Raw genomic sequence first — 18,816 nt, 5'->3', positions numbered from 1 at the left:
ACACCTCATATAATTAAATTATTTTTGCTACTTTCATAACCAATAAAAATATATAAAGGAAGAATTGCTTGACCACTTGAAGTAGACATCTATCAATTTGCCATTTATTTTTTAAGGAGAGAATGAGAAAAGAAGAAGGAAGATTTTAACTTTTAGAAAGGAAGAAGGAAGATTTTAACTTTTAGATATAAAATTTTTTGTATATGTTAGATGGTAGAATAAAAGTATTATGGAAGGAAATATAATTTTTAGATGATTGACTAATTATTTATTTTTGAATTAATGGAGAAATTGATGGATTGATTGTGTATTTGAAAAAATAAAAATAAAGAGATTTAAGTATTTATTTTTAAAAATATAGAAATTAATTTATTAGTTATTGTATAATTTAGATACTAAAATATAATTTATCAAGATTAAGCAAATGGTTGAAATTTATAGGGATTTAAAAATGAGCTTTTGCACGTGAAAGAAAAAGACATACATCTCAAGTTACAACGTACTGCCACGTGTACAAACGATGCCAAAACAAAATAGCGGGAACCGACCTGGCCCAAAATCTGTGCGAGGAAGAAGATAAACCTAAACCCACCATCCAACAGCTCACTTCTCCACACACACACTCTCCCTCACTCTGTGTTGCCTTCTCTCTAAGTATGCCTTCGTTTCCGCAGCCTGGTTCAGTCACTATCTGTGAAATCAATCGAGATCTAAGTATGAATTCTCTCGCTCATACATTTCTAGGTTTAGGGTTTCTGCTTCATTCAGAAAATTGATATGTTTTGCACAATATAATCTGCAGTTACAGCTGATAGCCTATCTGATGATCGAGCCAAGGATACTTATGGAAAAATTTTGGTATTTTCTCCATTTTTTGTGTTAGTGTTTAGCATTTGTCCCTTTAATTTGTTTTGGTTGTGAACTTGAGAATTTATGATGATTAGGGAATGGTGTTCAGCCCGATTCCATTTCAAGCGGATCAACTGGCAAGCACCAGTGCGGAGTTGGAAACACAAGAGCAAGGAAGACCCTGTGGAGAGAATGCTGAGACGAATGGTTTGTCCAAAGGATTCAAGAGTTTTGCTATTGATTCCATCAAGCGCATTTTTCATCCCAATTATGTAAGCTACACCATCTTTTTTTTTTTTTCCGTTTCATATTTATAACATTTTAAAGCTCTTGAAAGTTTCTTTTGCCAGATGAATCTGTTGCTTTGTGATACAAGATTGGATGCGAGATTTGATTAATTAACTTTTGTTTAAACACCTAACATGGTCCTCTCAATTCGAATAAATTGCATAATTTTCTCAGAATAAATATCTAATTGGGCCTAAGGCTTAGTTGAGTTGAGTTTCTTCTCAAGATTATAATCTATATGCCGCTAGATAAAAAGCTTCGTTTATTCTGTTTGGAAAAGCTGTTTTGCATGCAAAATGAGGAACTGGTAGTCTAGCAGAACAACTATGGTTTATGTGTATGGTTGAAATTCCAAACTATAAATATTTTTTTGAAGATGTCCACATGTTTGAGTACATTAGAAAGGAAAACATAACTAGAGCACATGTTTGAAAACATAACACCAAGTTCTTTGTGGAGAAGCATAACACATGTGTTTTTAATATGTCATCAAACTTTAATCCAGTGTTCACTGCTGATTATTAAGGAAGCATTAACTTAGTGTTAACTTTATCTCCACGAGCAATGAATTCAACTTAGTTAGAACTCCAAGTTTGTTTTTATCTGGAACCGTGACTCTTGAACAGATGTAACTATGCACAGCCACAGCATCAGGCATGACCGATAAGTTATGACAATCTGTGAACTAAGGAAATATGCTACTCATATTGCTTTGAAGTTAGACTACTATTTTTGCAGCTAATAGTTATTACAACCAGAAAACTAAATAATATTTTATACTTCTGCTTCTCACATAACGAGTCTTGTAGGTAAATATGTTGCCAGAGGTTGATTTTAAAGGGTTGAGCTGGCACCAACATAAACATATTATCGCATTTATCTCTGGTCGAAATCAGGTTATAGTTCGTGATTATGAAGATTCAGGTTTGTACCTCTGCACCTTTGTGTACTGGATTTTAGCAACTCAGGATCTTCCTGTTTTCTGGTAAAAAACAGTTCATTTTAACACTTCCAGTGACACTTGAATGCAATTTTAACTTTTAATCAGACGGGAAGGATGCATGTATCTTGACCTGTGATTCACAAAGAGATATTAAAGTTCTTGAGTGGAGGCCAAATGGAGGAAAGTCACTTTCTGTAGCATGCAAGCAAGTATCAACTTTCCTGAGCTTTATTAAGATTTGAATATATTTATGGTGCATTGTATGAGAGATATTTTATAAATCATTCAGCTTTTGTGAATTATCTTTTTTGGACTGAATTTTAGGGGTGGAATCTGCATCTGGGCAGCATCTTATCCTGGAAATGTTGCATCTGTGAGATCTGGTACTGCTTCATACTTGGGTACTCTTTCTAGAGGTGCTGGAACTCGATGGACTCTTGTGGATTTTCTTCAAAGTCATAATGATGAACAAATAAGTGCTCTTTCTTGGAGTCCTGATGGAAGATATCCAAACAATGCATATATGAAGTTTAATTGCGTTATATAACAATTTTTCATTAGTTAGACCAGTTGTAGTTATCTAAGTTGTCATGGCTCTTGCATGTGATTAACATTTGGACATTAACCTATCTGTTGTCACAAGTTGCCTTGCATCAGGATAAGTTTCTCTTCTATAACAGTAGCCTTCAGATCTTTATACTCATGTTTCTTCATATTCTTCCGTGACTATTTCTATGCATATTAATGTTCTTGGATCAGTTGCTAGTGTTGAGTGTATATTTCCTTGACTTGGCTCCACATACTTGGCATCTGCTTCATATCAAAGCTCATCATTCACCATATGGGATGTTGCACAAGGTAAGTTGACCGTGTTAATGTGAAAAATTGTTGCAGTTAAACTCAGTTAGTTGTTAATAGTGGACTTCTTTAATTTCTCAGGACTCAAGCTGGCAAAAAAAGGGTGTTTTGTTTCTAATGGTTGCTTTTATTTGCTTCATCTGTGCCATGGATGTGGATGTATAACACATTACATAAGCCCTTTGCTCTCGCCTTTTTTTTTGTGGCATTTACCTAACTATGTTTGAGGGTCTTTAGGTCTCAGATAAAACTTTTGGGTCTATCTCCCCTCTCTCAGTAATAGTGTTGAGTTGTGTTTAGGAGTATTGATTTTGTAGGGAAAGGCAGAGGCCTAGCTATGAATTAGACCTTTAGAATTTCTCTAGTTAGTTGGACTGGATGTAGGGTACTCTTGTGAATTTGTTTAAGAATCAAATGCCTGCTGTTGAAGGATCAAATGGCTGCATAAGTTGGAAGACCAATGGAGGTTGGTGTTTAGTTGCAGAAAAAAAGAGAAATTTTTGGATGTATATTATTATATTCTTGTTAAGGAGATTGAGTAGCTTATAAGGTAAACTTTCTAAATAGATATTGCAGGTGTTGCAAGTAATTATATATTGTATCCTTAGTTCAATTCTTGTTACCATTTATTTAAAAATTTATGAGAATGATATTTGCGGCCATTACAGTTTGGCATGACAACCAAATAGTGGCTAGCCTGATCCGTTCAAAGTTTTAGTATCTTAACCAAAGATATGACCTTGTTCCAATGTAACCTCCAGGAAGGGGGAAATACTTTTCTATAGGTGTAATCCTTGTAATAGTGCAGTAATGTCATTGCAAATCTTGTAGTTAGGTGCTTTGTGCTTGAAAGCAATGGGAAAAACTCAGTGTCATGGGAGTTTCTTGAGTAACATTAAGAGTCATCTAAAATTGAATTGTGCTTTTAAATGATTATTTTCTCTTTTATGGAAAAGTGGCATTAGTTTTTAACTATTTTATTTGTCGTGTGGGGGTTCAGGGGTAGGGTTCTTTGCAAAGACAAGTGGCTAAATGCTTTTAGTTCATGGTTTTTTAGTGGGGAAATACTGTGATATTCAATTTTTTCTTTCTCATAAATAATTATCTTTTTGTTTATTGTTGGCAGTTGGAATTCCTTTTGTTCCTTTAACACTAATATTTTGGCTGTATTTCCGTGTCCTTTAATATATTTTTTTTTTGGTTTCTCTTGGCTTATTCAAAAAATACTTTTTTTCCATTAGATTTTTTATCTCTTTTTGTGGCATTGATCCATCTCTTTTTTTGTTTAAATTTGTAGGACTGGGAACACCCATTCGACGGGGTTTAGGATGTATATCAATGCTCAAATGGTCACCTATTGGTGATTATTTTTTTGCTGCAAAATTGTATACTTTTAACTCAATTTTATCTGTTTTCTTTTGGATGATACATTGATCCAGTTGAGGATATGTGGGTTGATTGTTGTTTTCTTTTCTAGTGATGGAACATTTTATCTTTGGGAGACAAACACATGGACATCTGAAACTTGGTCTTCAACTAGTGGGTTTGTAACGGTAATACAAAATGACACTTGTGTTATTTTTAGTTGACCTCTAAATTCATTGTTATAACTCACCAGCTATTAAAATATTGCAGAGGTATTGAATCAGCAGTTCCAATCTGTTTTCTAGTTTATTATTTTATTTAATTCTTGTGAATGTTGAAATCAGTCATCAGTGACGTTGATGTACCTTTCTTGGACTTATATTTCTTACCATTTATGAATTTCCTTTTTGTCCCCAACTTTGCTCCTCCCTAACCAAATTAAAAAGCAATAAAAATTAATAAATTGGGGCATGCATGTTTCCTATTTCCCTTTTTGATTTTTTCAAAGTTTTCAACAGTATTCATTTAAAGGGATTCTGGTTGGAATTGGAAGTTGCTAAATATTGCAATTTTCAGGTGTCTTGGATGCTTTTCTTCATATATTGAATATGTTTATTTAAATTTTTACTCATTTCTAATGCTATCAGGGTGCAACATGGGATCCCGATGGGCGTATGATACTTATTGCTTTCTCTGGATCTGCAACATTGGGCTCTATTCATTTTGCATCAAAGCCTCCATCTTTAGGTATTTGGACTTGACCTTTGATTTTTCCATGTCATCTATCTTGCTGCAGAAAACAAGAGGCTGGAGCTGCGGAATTGTTATCGAACATTGATACATTGGACTGTTTCAGATACTTTGGGAGATTATTTGAAGTAGTCCAGGATTGTAGTTGTGTATATGCTCATTTAGGTTAACACATGTTGGCTTATTTTTCTTTTTTAAGGTTTTCTAAATTCTAACTTTCTTTAATTTACAAGTGAAGGATACCAGGTGACTAGTTTGAGAGGTATGGGTTAAATATTTGTCTTATAGATTTAGGATTGAAAATTATATAGTTACATGATGAAGACATAAATTACAGAGAAACTTATCATGGAAACGTGAAAAGTTATCTCAAAATTAATTCCCATTTTCATCTTTCTAGTATTTTCCCGAGAGCAAATAATGGAACATTAACTGGCTAGATTTTTTTATTTTTGAGATATAGTTTTTCTCCCATTAGATAGGCTGCTGGTGCTTTCAAGTTTGAAGTCCTTCATATGACCTTTTTTTCCTTATTTTTTTTTCATATCCTTCATAGGACCTTTTTCTTTTTCCTTATTTTTTCATATATGTTTGAATTTATCATTTTATATACTGATAGGATGACAATAATTTCCAAATTCCTGCAGATGCACACTTATTACCAGTCGATTTGCCAGAGATAATGTCCTTGACTGGAAGGTAGAGACGAGTTACTTTTGTCAGATGATCTAGTTTTTTCTTTCATATGTTTTTGGTGTAAACTGAAGCGACTCCTAATAAGATGGAAGTAGTAGATGTTTAGTATGTGTTCTGAGAATGTGCATTTTTTGCCCTTTTGTTAAATAGATATAACCATATAGTGTTGTAGAGCTTTTGTTTGTGTTATTTAAAAGGACTATCCAGTATTAGTATCCTGTATTAATTTGGTACCTCTATTTCAAGTAGTATAGCTAAATTGGAAGCATGATGCTGAACCCTTTTTCTTATAGTTATCGTTCTCCAAAGTTTCTCAAGTTACACTTTATGACAAATGAGATTGTTTTAGTGTCTTTAATGAATTTGTTCTATCTATAGGTTGCATTGGCTTTAATTGTTTAATCTATAGAATCTTAATGGATCTCTAATTGAATATACTTTGCATGGTTTTCCTTGTTTTGGTCCATGAGAGTGAGAGATATGAGAGAATATATACGTAGTTGGATAAGATCGTTGTATATTGCAAGCACCCAGTGATGTTATCTTGCTAGCTTGAGAGTTAAGTTCCAAGGTGCCAACTTCAATTTATGCTCTTGAACTCAATAATTCTCAAATTTGAAACTAAATTGTAATATTAGCATTTTTTACATTGGAAAAATGAATGCATGAAATGACTGAGCTAACATCACATTCTTGTTGTCCAGGCTTTTAATTTCAGATCTAAAACATGTATATTTTTGGTTAGGAGTTCACTTATGCCTTCAATACACAAAATTATAGGAATCCTAACTTATGTGCTTCAGAAAGTTATTTCTGTCTGTTAATGTAACTTTATTATTTGCTTTGTCTGTAAGTATCATTGAGGATGTTATTAACATGGTGGGTCTGGGTTGCTAATTTGAGCCAAACAATTTGGTCCTAGACTTGAGCACTTCTCATTTTTATGTAAATTGCAAAGAGAGGAATATCTAGTTCCTGGCTAATGCTTTGCATTTATGTTCACTTTTTCTCAAATATCTGATCTGTATTTGGGGAGCTTTGGACTTCATTGCAAGTTTGTGTCTATTGATGACGAAAACTATAATAGCAGTTAATCTATTGTGCTCAACCTCACCTTTGAAAGATTGTAAGCTTGGTTGCATTGTACAATGCTAGTTCTGCTCTAGGATGGCAGTCTTATGATAAGCAATTTATTCCTTTTTCCCTTTCATATGCAGAAGTAAACCACTAGGGCATTCTTTTCTTCCAATATCTGAACTAGAGGCCAAGTGCATTGAAAAATAAGTGAGGGTTTAGGGTGTACTGAAAGTGACTTGTCCTAGTGCTTTGATAGCTTTAAATAGCAAATGTCCTACATTTAAAAAGATGAATATGAATAAAATAATATGACGAAAGGCATTCTCTGTAAGTAATTTGCCATATTTGTACTTTGGATGTGGTGAGAAATAGGCAAGGACGTTTGTGCTACAGTCGTGCAGTGCATATAAAAGCCTAGTTTGTGGCAGTAGGGTAGACCTGAGTAGTTGGAAATTGGAATATTAGGACATTGGCAATGTAGTTGATGGAGCTAGTGGATATGACAGGTAAAGGGTTGATATAATCTATATTCAAGATTAAAATAGACGAGTAAGAAAAGCATATTTAGGTTGAGTTGTGATAATGATAAAGATAGGAACACACTGCTTGATGAGAATGTTACTAAGGCATGGTAGCTGAGATGGAGAAAGAAACATGCTGTGTCTCTCATGTGATTGTTTTATCCTTGCTAAGTTAAAAGGAAAATTTCTATAAGATTACTGTTTCACCTGGACAAGCTATGATGTGTCGGTGAATGTTTGCTTGTGAAAAATAACATGTCTCTGAAATGAGCGTTAGAGATGGAGATGTTTAGGTTGACGTGTGTGCATTCATCTTTATAGGAGGGTGGAAGTGACATCTATTGAGGTAAAGTTGTGGGTTGATGATTGATATCATTGTACTGTAATCAGTGCAGGTTGATTGATAAATTATTATGGTAGATAAGCACATCCAAGTTACAGAAGTGAAAATGGTTAGAGGTGCACCAAGTCAGTCATGACTTTAAGTGATTAAACAATCTTTCTGAAAGATTGTGTAGAATGGAGGATGATTTATATAGTTGACTCAAACTAGATTCAGATTGAGTTGTATTTCATCTATTATGCTTATTGATAAAAGTGACATCTTGTAGATCACATGAATACCTCAACAATCTGATTGGATTTGAATATCTCCCCCCCTTCCCCTTTCCCCCAACAAAAAAAAAGGTGCTTCTCTTGGTTCATTATTAGGGCTATGTTGGTTGTGTAGAATTACTTTGTTCCCCAAAAGCTGAATACAAGAATTGGAAGAATGATTATTGTGTGTCTATTTTGCCATTCAACATTCCTGGATCTACCTATTGATTTTAATTTGTGATATCTTTTTTCAAATTTCTTTTCAAACTCTTAATTCAGGATGACTTGATATTCTCATTTCTGTTAAGTAAACACACAGATGCATACATCCATACGTGTGTGTGTGTATATATGTTCCAAAGTGTTTCTGGTTCATAATGACTTTCAGAATGGGTGTTCTCATATTTTCCTTCACAGTCATGGGATTGAGAAGATAGCATGGGATGCTTCGGGTGAAAGATTAGCAGTATCTTATAAAGGAGGGGATGATGTCTACAAGGGTCTTATTGCGATATATGATGCTAGGAGGACTCCCCTGATTTCTGCTTCACTGATGTAAGTTCTTTTTCCCTCTCTCATTATTATTGTGTCATGAAGCGACAACTGTTGCATTTTCTGTCTTAAGTGTTGGTTTTATCTCTTTCGTACATAAGATGAATAGGGATGGCCACTTTATAGTTTTGAATTTGAATACAGTGGGTTTATAAGAGGGCCTGGAGACAATCCGAAGCCAATTGCATTTTCATTTCATGACAAGTTCAAACAAGGACCACTGCTTTCTGTTGTAAGCTCTCTATTTCCTTAAAATCTTCTGGTTCTTATTTTTTTAATCTATGTATGAAAGAAGCTTTTTTGTTTGTAAACTTTTTAATCTTTGTATCTGTACATAAGATTGCCTAGTCCGTGGCAATAAACTTCAAGAAATTTGAAGATATTCTCATCTGTGTAAAAGATTTCTCTTGATAGTCATAAAAATGATATTCAATTTTATTTGCAAAGATTTCTATCAGTTCATGTATTAAAAAAATAATAAAATAATGTAATAATTGTTATTTTGATTATCATATATTTCAGAGAGAAGTTTAGTATTTTTGTTACATTGTCTAACTTGAGTAGTTATTTTTAATATGTATCTACATGATCTTTTTATTTTGCCATTCACTCCCATAATTAGGGTAGCACATAAGGCTATCTGGTATATTAGAGTATTTTTTTTTTCTTATTTTTTTTTTGAGCTTTAAAAGAGAATTGCATTACAAGGCCTGGTGGTCATCAAAGTACAAAGATAGAACAACTCCTCAGGAGCAACAATAGAAAGAGCTCGCATGCCTCCTGCATTCAATATAGTTTCCAGAAGTGCCAGTGCTTCACCTGCATTAGGCGACGAGGCATAAACAAACCAGGCAATCCACCAATTGGAGAACCAATGCAATTCGATTATAACAGGAAAATTAATACAACCAGAATAGTTAAAACATGTATTGTATGTACTTTCTCAAACTAGTCTTGGATGAGTACTTAAATCTGGTATTTGTACATTTGGTCCCAAACTTTGAGCAGACTTATAGGCTTTTGGTTTTATATGCAGTTTACCAGAAATTCATTTGAGTGTCCTGGTAACTATTAGCGTTTGAAAAATAATATGCATATCCTCTTTCTTGTGCAGTGTTGGAGCAGTGGATTTTGCTGTACCTACCCTCTTATATTTCATTCTCACAGTCTTTCCTAGTTATGGTACGTCTTCCTGGTAGAAAATAAATTTCCTTCCTGGTCACAAGTACTCAAAAATGGAAGAGAACTTCTAACTTTTCATTGCTGGAGTGTCATTTCATTTTGGTTAGCAATTGAAAGTATTTATAAGCTTCATTAAAGAAACGTATTGGAGCTTCGGGTCTTTCTAATGTCATAATGTTAAATTTGCAGGACCATCTTTCTGCATCTCAGAGAAGGAAAGAGGCCGTTTTACTGATATTCTGAATATGTTGCCTAGAAGCATCTTCTTATCAGTAGGAGCTCAAACAAGCAGCAGATTGAATAGCGTGGATCCCATGACAAGGTATTAGGAGCTCACTCTTGTTTCGGTGTCTTGGAAAGATTTTCTTTCGCTTATCAAAAAACAAAAAAACAGAAATTTTCTCTCAACATCTATCAAAAAACAGAAATTCTCTCAACATCCATATTGATCTTATGTTCTAAGGCAGGATATCTGGATTGAAAATAAAGCGGCTTACCTTATGATGTCCTTTTCTTTTAAAGTTTTCCTTTCCTGCACGTTTTCAATTCTTGTTCTTTCTTTCTTTTTTTTTTTAGGTGGGAAGGGGGGGATTAATTTTGTTATACTAAAGTCAAAATTGACATTATGATGATGAACGATGGGGAAAAAGGTTGACTTACCGGTTTCTTAACATTTTGTGGAAAATATTATAACAATGTTATGAAGTTGTTCTCATAATATATAATGGAAATTTGTTTATGTTCTACTATTGGTTCCCCATATCTTTTATAGAAAGGAAAGATGGAAAGTTGGGAGGTGAACAAATTAATCCGAGCCGAAGCTTTCAAGATTTTAAGCTTGGCTTGTGGAAAATTTTTTTTGAGCTCGAGTATAATTGAAGTTTGGCTTATTTCGAATGTGATCTGAATTTCGTAAGCTTAGGTTTGGTACGTTTGGAAATTAAAATTGACTGGATATATATTTATATCTTTATATTAATTGGGATTAATTCATTGAATTCAATATTTTGAATTAATTGGGATTAATTCATTGAATTCAATATTTTGAATTTATAAAATTATAATCATTAAATATGAATTAATTATGTTATCAATAATTTATTAGAAAAAAGAAAAAAATAATTATACATATTATTGATTGTACTTTGTAATTTTTCTAATTATACTGTGAAGTTTATAAAGGGGTAAAGTTTTTTCTAAATATACTATGAAGTATTATAAAGTGGTAAAGTTAAATGATCATTTTATGAAATTTAGTTCAATTAATAAAATTTTAAGGACAGTTAGTAATGAGTTGATTTATTTCTTCTTTTTTTTTTATAAATTATCAATAATACGATTGATTATTATTTAATTATTAAAATTTTATAATATTTAATTATAATTTAAGTGTTTAATGGATTAATATGAAATAATAGAAAAAAGAAAGGTATTTAGCCGCTTAAAATTTGATTTCTTGTTAAAAAGTTACCTCAGAGATTGTTACTTTGAAACTTTTGTTTCCTTAATGTGCATTCTCTATCCTCGTTCATACTCATAATTAATTTATTTATATATTTTTTTCTTAATTTTAAATCCCTCCATTAATTAGGATTTTGTAACAATTTCATAATAATCTAATTTAATTAATTTCTTTTTTTATAGTCTTTTATTTAGGATGAAATAATTTAATTATTTTTAATTTAAATAATTTTTAGTTGTATAATTTTATATGAATTCATTTAAATTTTTTTAGGAAAAATAAATCATGGTAAATGAAGGAAATAATGTTATACATTATTTGTGTCACTAAAAATTTTACAAGATAGTTATATATTATGATTATAGATATAAAATTACATTATATCACATTTAATTTTATATTTTTTTAATTTTAATTTTTTATGATTTTGTTAATATAGATATTTTCTTCTATATGTATGATCGCTATTGGTCCAAAATCATTAATATTGTATGCTTTTTTTTCTTTCTAATATTATATGATTGGTTTTATTTCTAGATAAAATTCATAATATAATTTTGTGAACTGTGATTATATTATTTTTTTAAAAAATAAAATGTTTGAGAAGTATTGTTATTAATATTAGGCTTAAATGTTTAAAAAATTCAAAATTTTAACTTTTGTACATTATAATCGAATTTTTTTTCTTATTAGTTTTAGTTTAATTTAAAATTTTGGTATTAATTTTAGTTATGGTCAAATTGAAATTGAAAATTATTAATATGATGGTTGATATGCCGTGAATATTAGTATTTTATTTGATATTATTGATTTGTTTAAATGTCTTATAATAAAAATTTTAAATTTTTTTAATATTTATAAATTATTATTTAATTTTAAATTATTATTTTAAAAGAAATTTATTATTTAATTCCTATGTATTATTATTATTAACAAGTCAGTATCTTGATTTTATAAAATTTATTAAAATATTTTTATCTTCTTTTTGTCGATAAAATAATTCTATTTAATTTTATGTATTTTTGCTGCTAAAAATATAATAAAAAATTAAATTATTCTCTTTTTTTTTATTTTCTTGGCTTTTTTTTTTTAAAGAACTATTTTGTTGATAGAGAAAAAAATATTTTAATAAATTTTTAAAAATATAGATATTGACTTATTAATAATAATAATATTTAGAGATTAAATAAATGAATTTATTAAAAAAAATAAAAATAATAAAAGAGAAAAAAATAAAGATATTTTAATAAATTTATAAAAATAAGGAATTAAGTGATTAATGATAGTAATATTAAGGAATTAAATATTAATTTTTTTTATTTTATTATAGTCGATAAACTAATTTTTATTAAATTATTTAAAATTAATATTTTCTTTATACAATAAAAAATTAATATATTTATTTATTTTACTCATTATGAAATTTTTTCTCTTTCTATCTAATTTTATATTTTTAATATATTTATGATCATTATTTATGAAATAAATATAATGTTACAATTAAAAATATTATATTATTTAAACAATGAAATAACTTCTTAATTTCTTTTAAATTAATTATTTTTTAATTATTTTTTTTTAAAATTTAAGTGAGTATGTGTAACTAATATTTTTAAAATATGAATTTATTATTTGAGTTTTAGTGTAAACTGTAATTTTGTAAAAAAAATAAATTTTTATGATAATATAAAAATATCTACTTAATTTTTATAGTAATATATAGTAATATAAAAATACCAAAGTAGATATATATAAAATGTTTTAATATTTTTTTAATTTAAAAAAAATAGTAGTAATTATATATATTTATTATTATTAATTATTTAATTTGATTTATTATATTTTATATATATACTTTTTCAGAAGTATTGATTGTTGTAGTAACTATAATAATTTTACTGTAATAACAGTAAATTAACATAATCAGGTAGAGGTTAATATTGACTCTAAGTAAGTTAAGTTTTAATCAATACTTAAATGTACAAACTATATGTGTAGTATTTGAAATACTTATACTTAAATATTTTTGTAATTAAAATTATAACTCTTATTAATTGTACTATTAATTTCATTTATAATAATACTCAAAAGAGTATAGTTTGTTGATTCATATGTAGATCACAAAAATGCAATAATGTGTGTGTGACCAAGGAAAGGTATATCAGTTGGCTTCATCATATTTGCTACTCAATTGTGTAATGTCGAATAATAATCAAGTCTTATAAATTCCATTTTAATAATTATTTTAATTATCAAAATTAATACAATAACTTAAATAAAATAAATCTAGCTTTGATTAATTAAAGTTATTATGTTACAAAATAAAGTCATTGTTGGACTTGATAAAACAATATTAGGCGGAAATAGAAAAATCTTAATACTGAAAAATTATCAAAAAATTAATATTAATAAATTAATTAAAATAAAATTATTCTTTAACTTTAAAATTACTTTTAGTCAACTAAAACTTATTATTTTATAAAATTAACTCCATATAAGACTTGAAAATTTTATATTTTATGGGACTTAAAAAAATTGATATTGAGGTTATTATAAAAAATAGTAGTAATTTAAATAATTCGAAATGGATCAATTTTTTTTTATATAAATAATTTTTTATATTTTTTTATAAAAATCAAAATTTGACTAAAATAATATTAAAAAATTTTACTCTATATTATAATAATATTTATTATTATAAACAGATTTAAATGGAAATTTCGCTGTCAATTTTTTTACTAATATCCATTGTAAAATACGTCAGTGTTATTAACAAATGGATAAATCTATATTTTTTAAGAAATTTTTTATTTGAGATTTTTTTCTTCTTAATAACAAAAAATACAGATAAATCCATATTTTTCTGAAATTAAATATTATTTTTTATGGAGGAGTCTGCCGTTAATTCATCTTTAATTAGCAAGGTATAAATTTATAGCATTAATTAACAACAGAAAATTTATATTATTTTTTATGGAATAGGAATCTATTATTGATTTTTTACTAGTTTAAATTTTAATCACAATCAATTGATATTATAATTTTTTTTATTTAATTTATATTTTATTTGTATAAATTGATATCTAATAGTTCTGTTTGGTTGAAAAATAGTTTGACTGGATAATGGCTTAGATGTGCTGACTTCTAAATCAAATGACAAATGGGAATTGCTATGCAATGTATATTTGCCTTGATTGCATGAAATATAAATTAAACGAAGATTATGAAATGGAATTTGTAGAAAGAGTGGAGAAGGATCTAGAAGGAGAGGGAGAAAAATTGAAGCTTCATTAAACTCAGAAAAATAAATTAGTAGTCTCAATATAACCAGCCATCTAGTATTTATAGTCTTAGTAACTAGAACAACAAAAGTAACCTGTATATCATTTATAATAGTAATACAAAATAAATTAAACAACTCTTATTTCTATATCCCCTCGAGTTGAATATGATAGACATAACATATTCAACTTAGAGACATGTTGATGATGAAACTTAGATGAAATAGGTCTTATTAGACTCTGTTAGAAATTTTAATCAATAATGTTTAGTTAAGACGAAATTTAAAAAATGGATGGATAGAGGTCGAAATCTCTTATTGAATTTTTGAAAGTTGAAAAATGTCTCAAATAGCAAAAAAAAAAAAAAAGCTATTTATAATAGCAAAACCTTAAAAGTTATGAAAAAATTTAAAAAAATAATAAAAAATATAAAACTGACCCCTTAAACGATGCAAAATTGACCCCTTATCTATCATTTACAATAGTCACACTTTTGAAAGTCATGCGTCTCGAAATTCCCTTTTCGAAAAGTTATCATGGACCTCCAACGGACATCGGCAGCAGAAGTTATACCCAGTCCAAGTCTGCCATAAAGTCTAAGGGTAATTGCTCTGCTTCATTCCCTTCCACTTGTAAAGAAATTGACCTTGAGATGTTATCAGCAGGATAATACTGAAATAGATCTGCCACGTTAAACGTCTTGGAAATTTTTATATAATTTGAGAGGTCAAGAACATAGACATTGTCATTAATATTTTGCATAATCTAAAATGGACCAATCTTCTTTGGGTCAAATTTTTTCTGTCCTCCACCACGTCTTTGCACAAATACACATAACTTGATCACTGACATTAAAGGACTTGAAACGCCTATATTTATCAGCTACAACTTTACACTTGTCATTGGTTTCCGTAAGGCATTGTTGTACTTGTTTGAAAACATCCACATGCTGATTTGCCAAGTTATTTGTTGCAATACTATTATGAAAACCTATAGGAAGGGCAATAAGATCAACTATATGCGCAGGAATTTTCCTATACACAATTGCAGAGGGTGACATCTTTGTAGAGTTGTGGACAAAACTGTTGTAAGCAAATTCTGCTTGGGCAAGAGCAAGATCCCAAGCAGTTTTCTTATCACTACAGATGCTACGCAGAAGATTGCCAAGAGTGTTGTAACGACCCGGAAACCGGACTGCTACCGGCGCTAGGATCCAGATCGGCTTAAGGCCGCCGGGACCCGTAGCAAGCCTAACATACCTCCTGTATACCTGTTAAATCCCATACATGATCAAACATATACATAAAAATTTTAAACTTTTTCTTTCATTCACCAAGCTTACCCTGTGCATGCACAACTCATAATCATAAACCCCACACTGGAGCCCTCATCAAATGCTCCAATGGGGTGACATATCATACCTTAAGCTTGGTTTACATAAACATCATTAAAACATTTTATTAAAAAGATCATGTACCGAAAGGGGATTAACATACACTAGGGCCAAGCACAATTCTATCCTCAATACAATTCTTTACATTACAACATATTATAACATTTTACAATACATGTCCACATCTAGCTATTACATAAAACTTGACTTCTAATCCTAGTGACTTCCTAGTCTAGCCCACACCTGCAAACCTGGGGGATTAAGGGAATGGGGTGAGCTACTAGAGCCTAGTGAGCATAACTAAAAACTGTTAAGTAAAACATGCCATCATGAAATGCATCACATCACAGCAAATCACATCAAGGATGGACTTGTCACCTATAGTCCTCTACATATCTAATCGTGCCAGAACGTAGAATGGGTCCTGGTCTTTCACTTAAACATAACATTCCAAGGTGCCAGAACGTAGAATGGGTCCTGGTCTTTTCTCTTATACTGTGCCAGCGAACGTAGAATGGGTCCCACTGGACATTCATACCGTATCATATCATATCATGTCATCTCATCTCATATTGAGGGCTAAGGATCATCCAATATCCATCCACATCATCATCATATTATGCAATGCAACATATTCGTGAATTCTAATGCAAACAACCTATAATAACATGGCATTCGTGATGCATGATCATGCTAAAAGTTTCATTAATTTAAAAGCATAGTTCTGTTCTACTCACCTCTGGCAGACGCTGGACTGACTTTGCAACAGCTAACACTGCTGGCCTCTTCGGTCCCTCGGGTCCGATCCTACACAGGTGGACTCGAATGAGGTGCCAAACACACTCTAAACAACTCATAAACAACTCCCCAAAAACCCCCTAAAACAACCTCAAAACATGCATAGAAAACAACCATGAAAGGGCTGGACAGGGCACTTTCGGCGGCACTTTCGGCGACCGAAGGTCCCTTCCAAAGCCGAAAGCCATGCAGGTTCGGGGGCACTTTCGGCGGCCAAAGCCTATCTTCAGATCCGAAAGTCAGGCACTTTCGGCGGCACCTTCGGCGGCCGAAAGTCTGCTCCAGATTTGAAACTCAACTTTCGGAGGCAAGGTTAGGCGGCCAAATCATGCATCCACAGGCAGGTTCGGCGGCCGAAACTACCTTCGGCAGCCGAACCTGAGTTCATCCAAAACTCAGCCTCTTATGCATACAAGCCTTCCAAACCTTCCAAACACCCAAAATAACCCAAAACCTTATATGCTCTCTCCCAAACATGCATACACACTCCCACATGCATAAAGGGACATAAACTAACTCAAATCCCAACACAAACATCACATAAACATACATTGGGCATAAAACCCACATAAACCCTAACATACATATCTACCCATACTCAAGCATTAAAACTTCCTTAAACTTACTTAAAACTCATTAAAAACATAAAAGGTGGCAAGGATCTACACTTACTTCTTGAAGATCGAGGGTTGGTGCGATCCTAACTTGGAGATGGGAGGAAACAAACTCCTTGGGTCTCCAAGCTCCCAAAACTTGATTTAAGCTTAGAACTCTTCAAAACAAGGACACAACTCATGAAAACTTGAGGGATTTGAAGAAAAAGCATGAAAACGACCAAAGGAGGACATGAACACACTTGAGCTCGAGAATGGGGAGAAAATTCGTCCATTTTCAATCTGAAGGCCTTTTATAGGTGACCGGCTAAACCTCCTTCGGCGGCCAAAGCTGCTGCCAAAACTTCACCATGTTCGGCGGCCAAACCTGGGGTTCGGCGGCCGAAAGGAAGCCACTTTCAGAAGCCTAACGTGTCTCCTAAACAGCCCCATGTTCGGCGGTTGAACTTGAGGTTCGGCGGCCGAACCTGGTTTCTGCCCTCAAAGCCTTCAGAGGCCTAAAGCACCCCCGAAACAGCCTCATGTTCGGCGGCCAAACTTAAGGTTCGGCGGCCGAACCTGGGTCCTTCCTCCTTGGCCTAATCTTTCAAAACTCAATTTCTTTTCCATTAAAACCATAAAATCTAGTGAAAACATTTTAGAAAACACATGTTTTATCCTTCTAGAGAGTTCCAACATCCAGGATTCCGCCGGACGGTCGGAATTCTGGTGCCGGAGTCTAGCCGGGTATTACATTCTTCCCCCCTTTAAGAACATTCGTCCCCGAATGTTCAAACAAACAGGCATTCACAAATCATAGCATCAAGCATACATAAACAAGCAAGCAAAAACCTAAAACCTCTCTCCTAAAAGAGAGACACGGGTACTGCTGGAGTATAGACTCCCAGTTCTCCCAAGCGAACTTGCCCACACTGGTGATCCCAAAGGACTTTCACCATCGGAATTTTCTTGTTCCTTTTCTTTCTGACTTGTGTGTCAATGATCCGCACTGGTTGCTCAACATAGGTGAGACCCTCCAAGATCTCCACCTTTGGTCCTTTAAGAACCTTACTTGGATCTGACACGAACCTCCATAATAAGGGAACATAGAAATCCGAATGGATTCTATCCATGGAAGTAGGTAAATCTAACTTGTAGGATACATCCCCTAATCCTTTGTAGGACTCCAAAGGGTTTGATGTATCTTGGAGCTAGTTCACCCTTCTTCCCTTAACAAAACACCCTCTTCATAGGAGACACCTTAGCAATACCCCAACTTCCTCCTGAAACTCAACACGCTTCCACTGCGCTACTCTGATCCTTTCTCTGATAATTGGTACTACTCTGCTGGTGATCTCCACTAGCTTAGGCCCTGCCAAAGCCCTTTCTCCCACTTCCTCCCAGCAGACAGGTGACCTGCACTTCATTCCATATAAAGCTTCTTATGGAGCCATCCCTATGCTAGCATGATAGCTGTTATTGTAGGCAAACTCCACCAAAGGTAGATGCTGCCTCCAAGAACTGCCAAAATCTAGCACACACATTCTGAGCATATCTTCAATTGTCTGGATGGTCCTCTCTGATTGTCCGTCAGTCTGAGGATGGAAAGCA

General features: G+C 32.0%; 1 protein-coding gene across 3 annotated transcripts; it reads left to right on the top strand.

Moving 5' to 3' along the window:
• Nucleotides 1-544: 544 nt before the first annotated feature.
• Nucleotides 545-10,422, top strand: LOC110624975 (aladin). 3 transcript variants are annotated; one of them, XR_006352328.1, is made up of 15 exons: nucleotides 548-714; nucleotides 803-858; nucleotides 945-1,121; nucleotides 1,947-2,061; nucleotides 2,186-2,285; nucleotides 2,405-2,584; nucleotides 2,880-2,938; nucleotides 4,236-4,323; nucleotides 4,416-4,491; nucleotides 4,951-5,050; nucleotides 5,701-5,752; nucleotides 8,362-8,499; nucleotides 8,641-8,728; nucleotides 9,611-9,780; nucleotides 9,868-10,422. XR_006352328.1 is itself a non-coding variant. In XM_021770453.2 (15 exons), exons 1-14 carry the CDS (start codon nucleotides 657-659, stop codon nucleotides 9,671-9,673), a joined length of 1,350 nt encoding a protein of 449 aa, XP_021626145.1. In that variant the 5' UTR covers nucleotides 549-656; the 3' UTR covers nucleotides 9,674-9,678; nucleotides 9,868-10,422. The 3 variants fall into 3 exon arrangements, 2 of the variants coding, with proteins under 2 accessions (XP_043816997.1, XP_021626145.1); XM_021770453.2 differs by having other exon boundaries at nucleotides 549-714; nucleotides 9,611-9,678; XM_043961062.1 differs by lacking the exons at nucleotides 9,611-9,780; nucleotides 9,868-10,422 and having other exon boundaries at nucleotides 545-714; nucleotides 8,606-8,728.
• The last annotated feature ends 8,394 nt before the right edge of the window (nucleotides 10,423-18,816 follow it).

The sequence above is a fragment of the Manihot esculenta genome, chromosome 10, assembly GCF_001659605.2.
Source record: "Manihot esculenta cultivar AM560-2 chromosome 10, M.esculenta_v8, whole genome shotgun sequence".
NCBI classification, from domain to species: domain Eukaryota; kingdom Viridiplantae; phylum Streptophyta; class Magnoliopsida; order Malpighiales; family Euphorbiaceae; genus Manihot; species Manihot esculenta.
This window is presented reverse-complemented; position numbering and strand designations above follow the sequence as displayed.

What these genes read in the sequence shown, in the direction of transcription:
- LOC110624975 (XM_021770453.2), top strand. Translation starts at nt 657, where the DNA reads ATGCCTTCGTTTCCGCAGCCTGGTTCAGTCACTATCTGTGAAATCAAT. An exon ending in TGAAATCAATCGAGATCTAA is followed by an intron (nt 715 to 802) that starts GTATGAATTCTC and finishes TATAATCTGCAG; the next exon opens with TTACAGCTGATAGCCTATCT. An exon ending in CAACTAGTGGGTTTGTAACG is followed by an intron (nt 4,492 to 4,950) that starts GTAATACAAAAT and finishes TAATGCTATCAG; the next exon opens with GGTGCAACATGGGATCCCGA.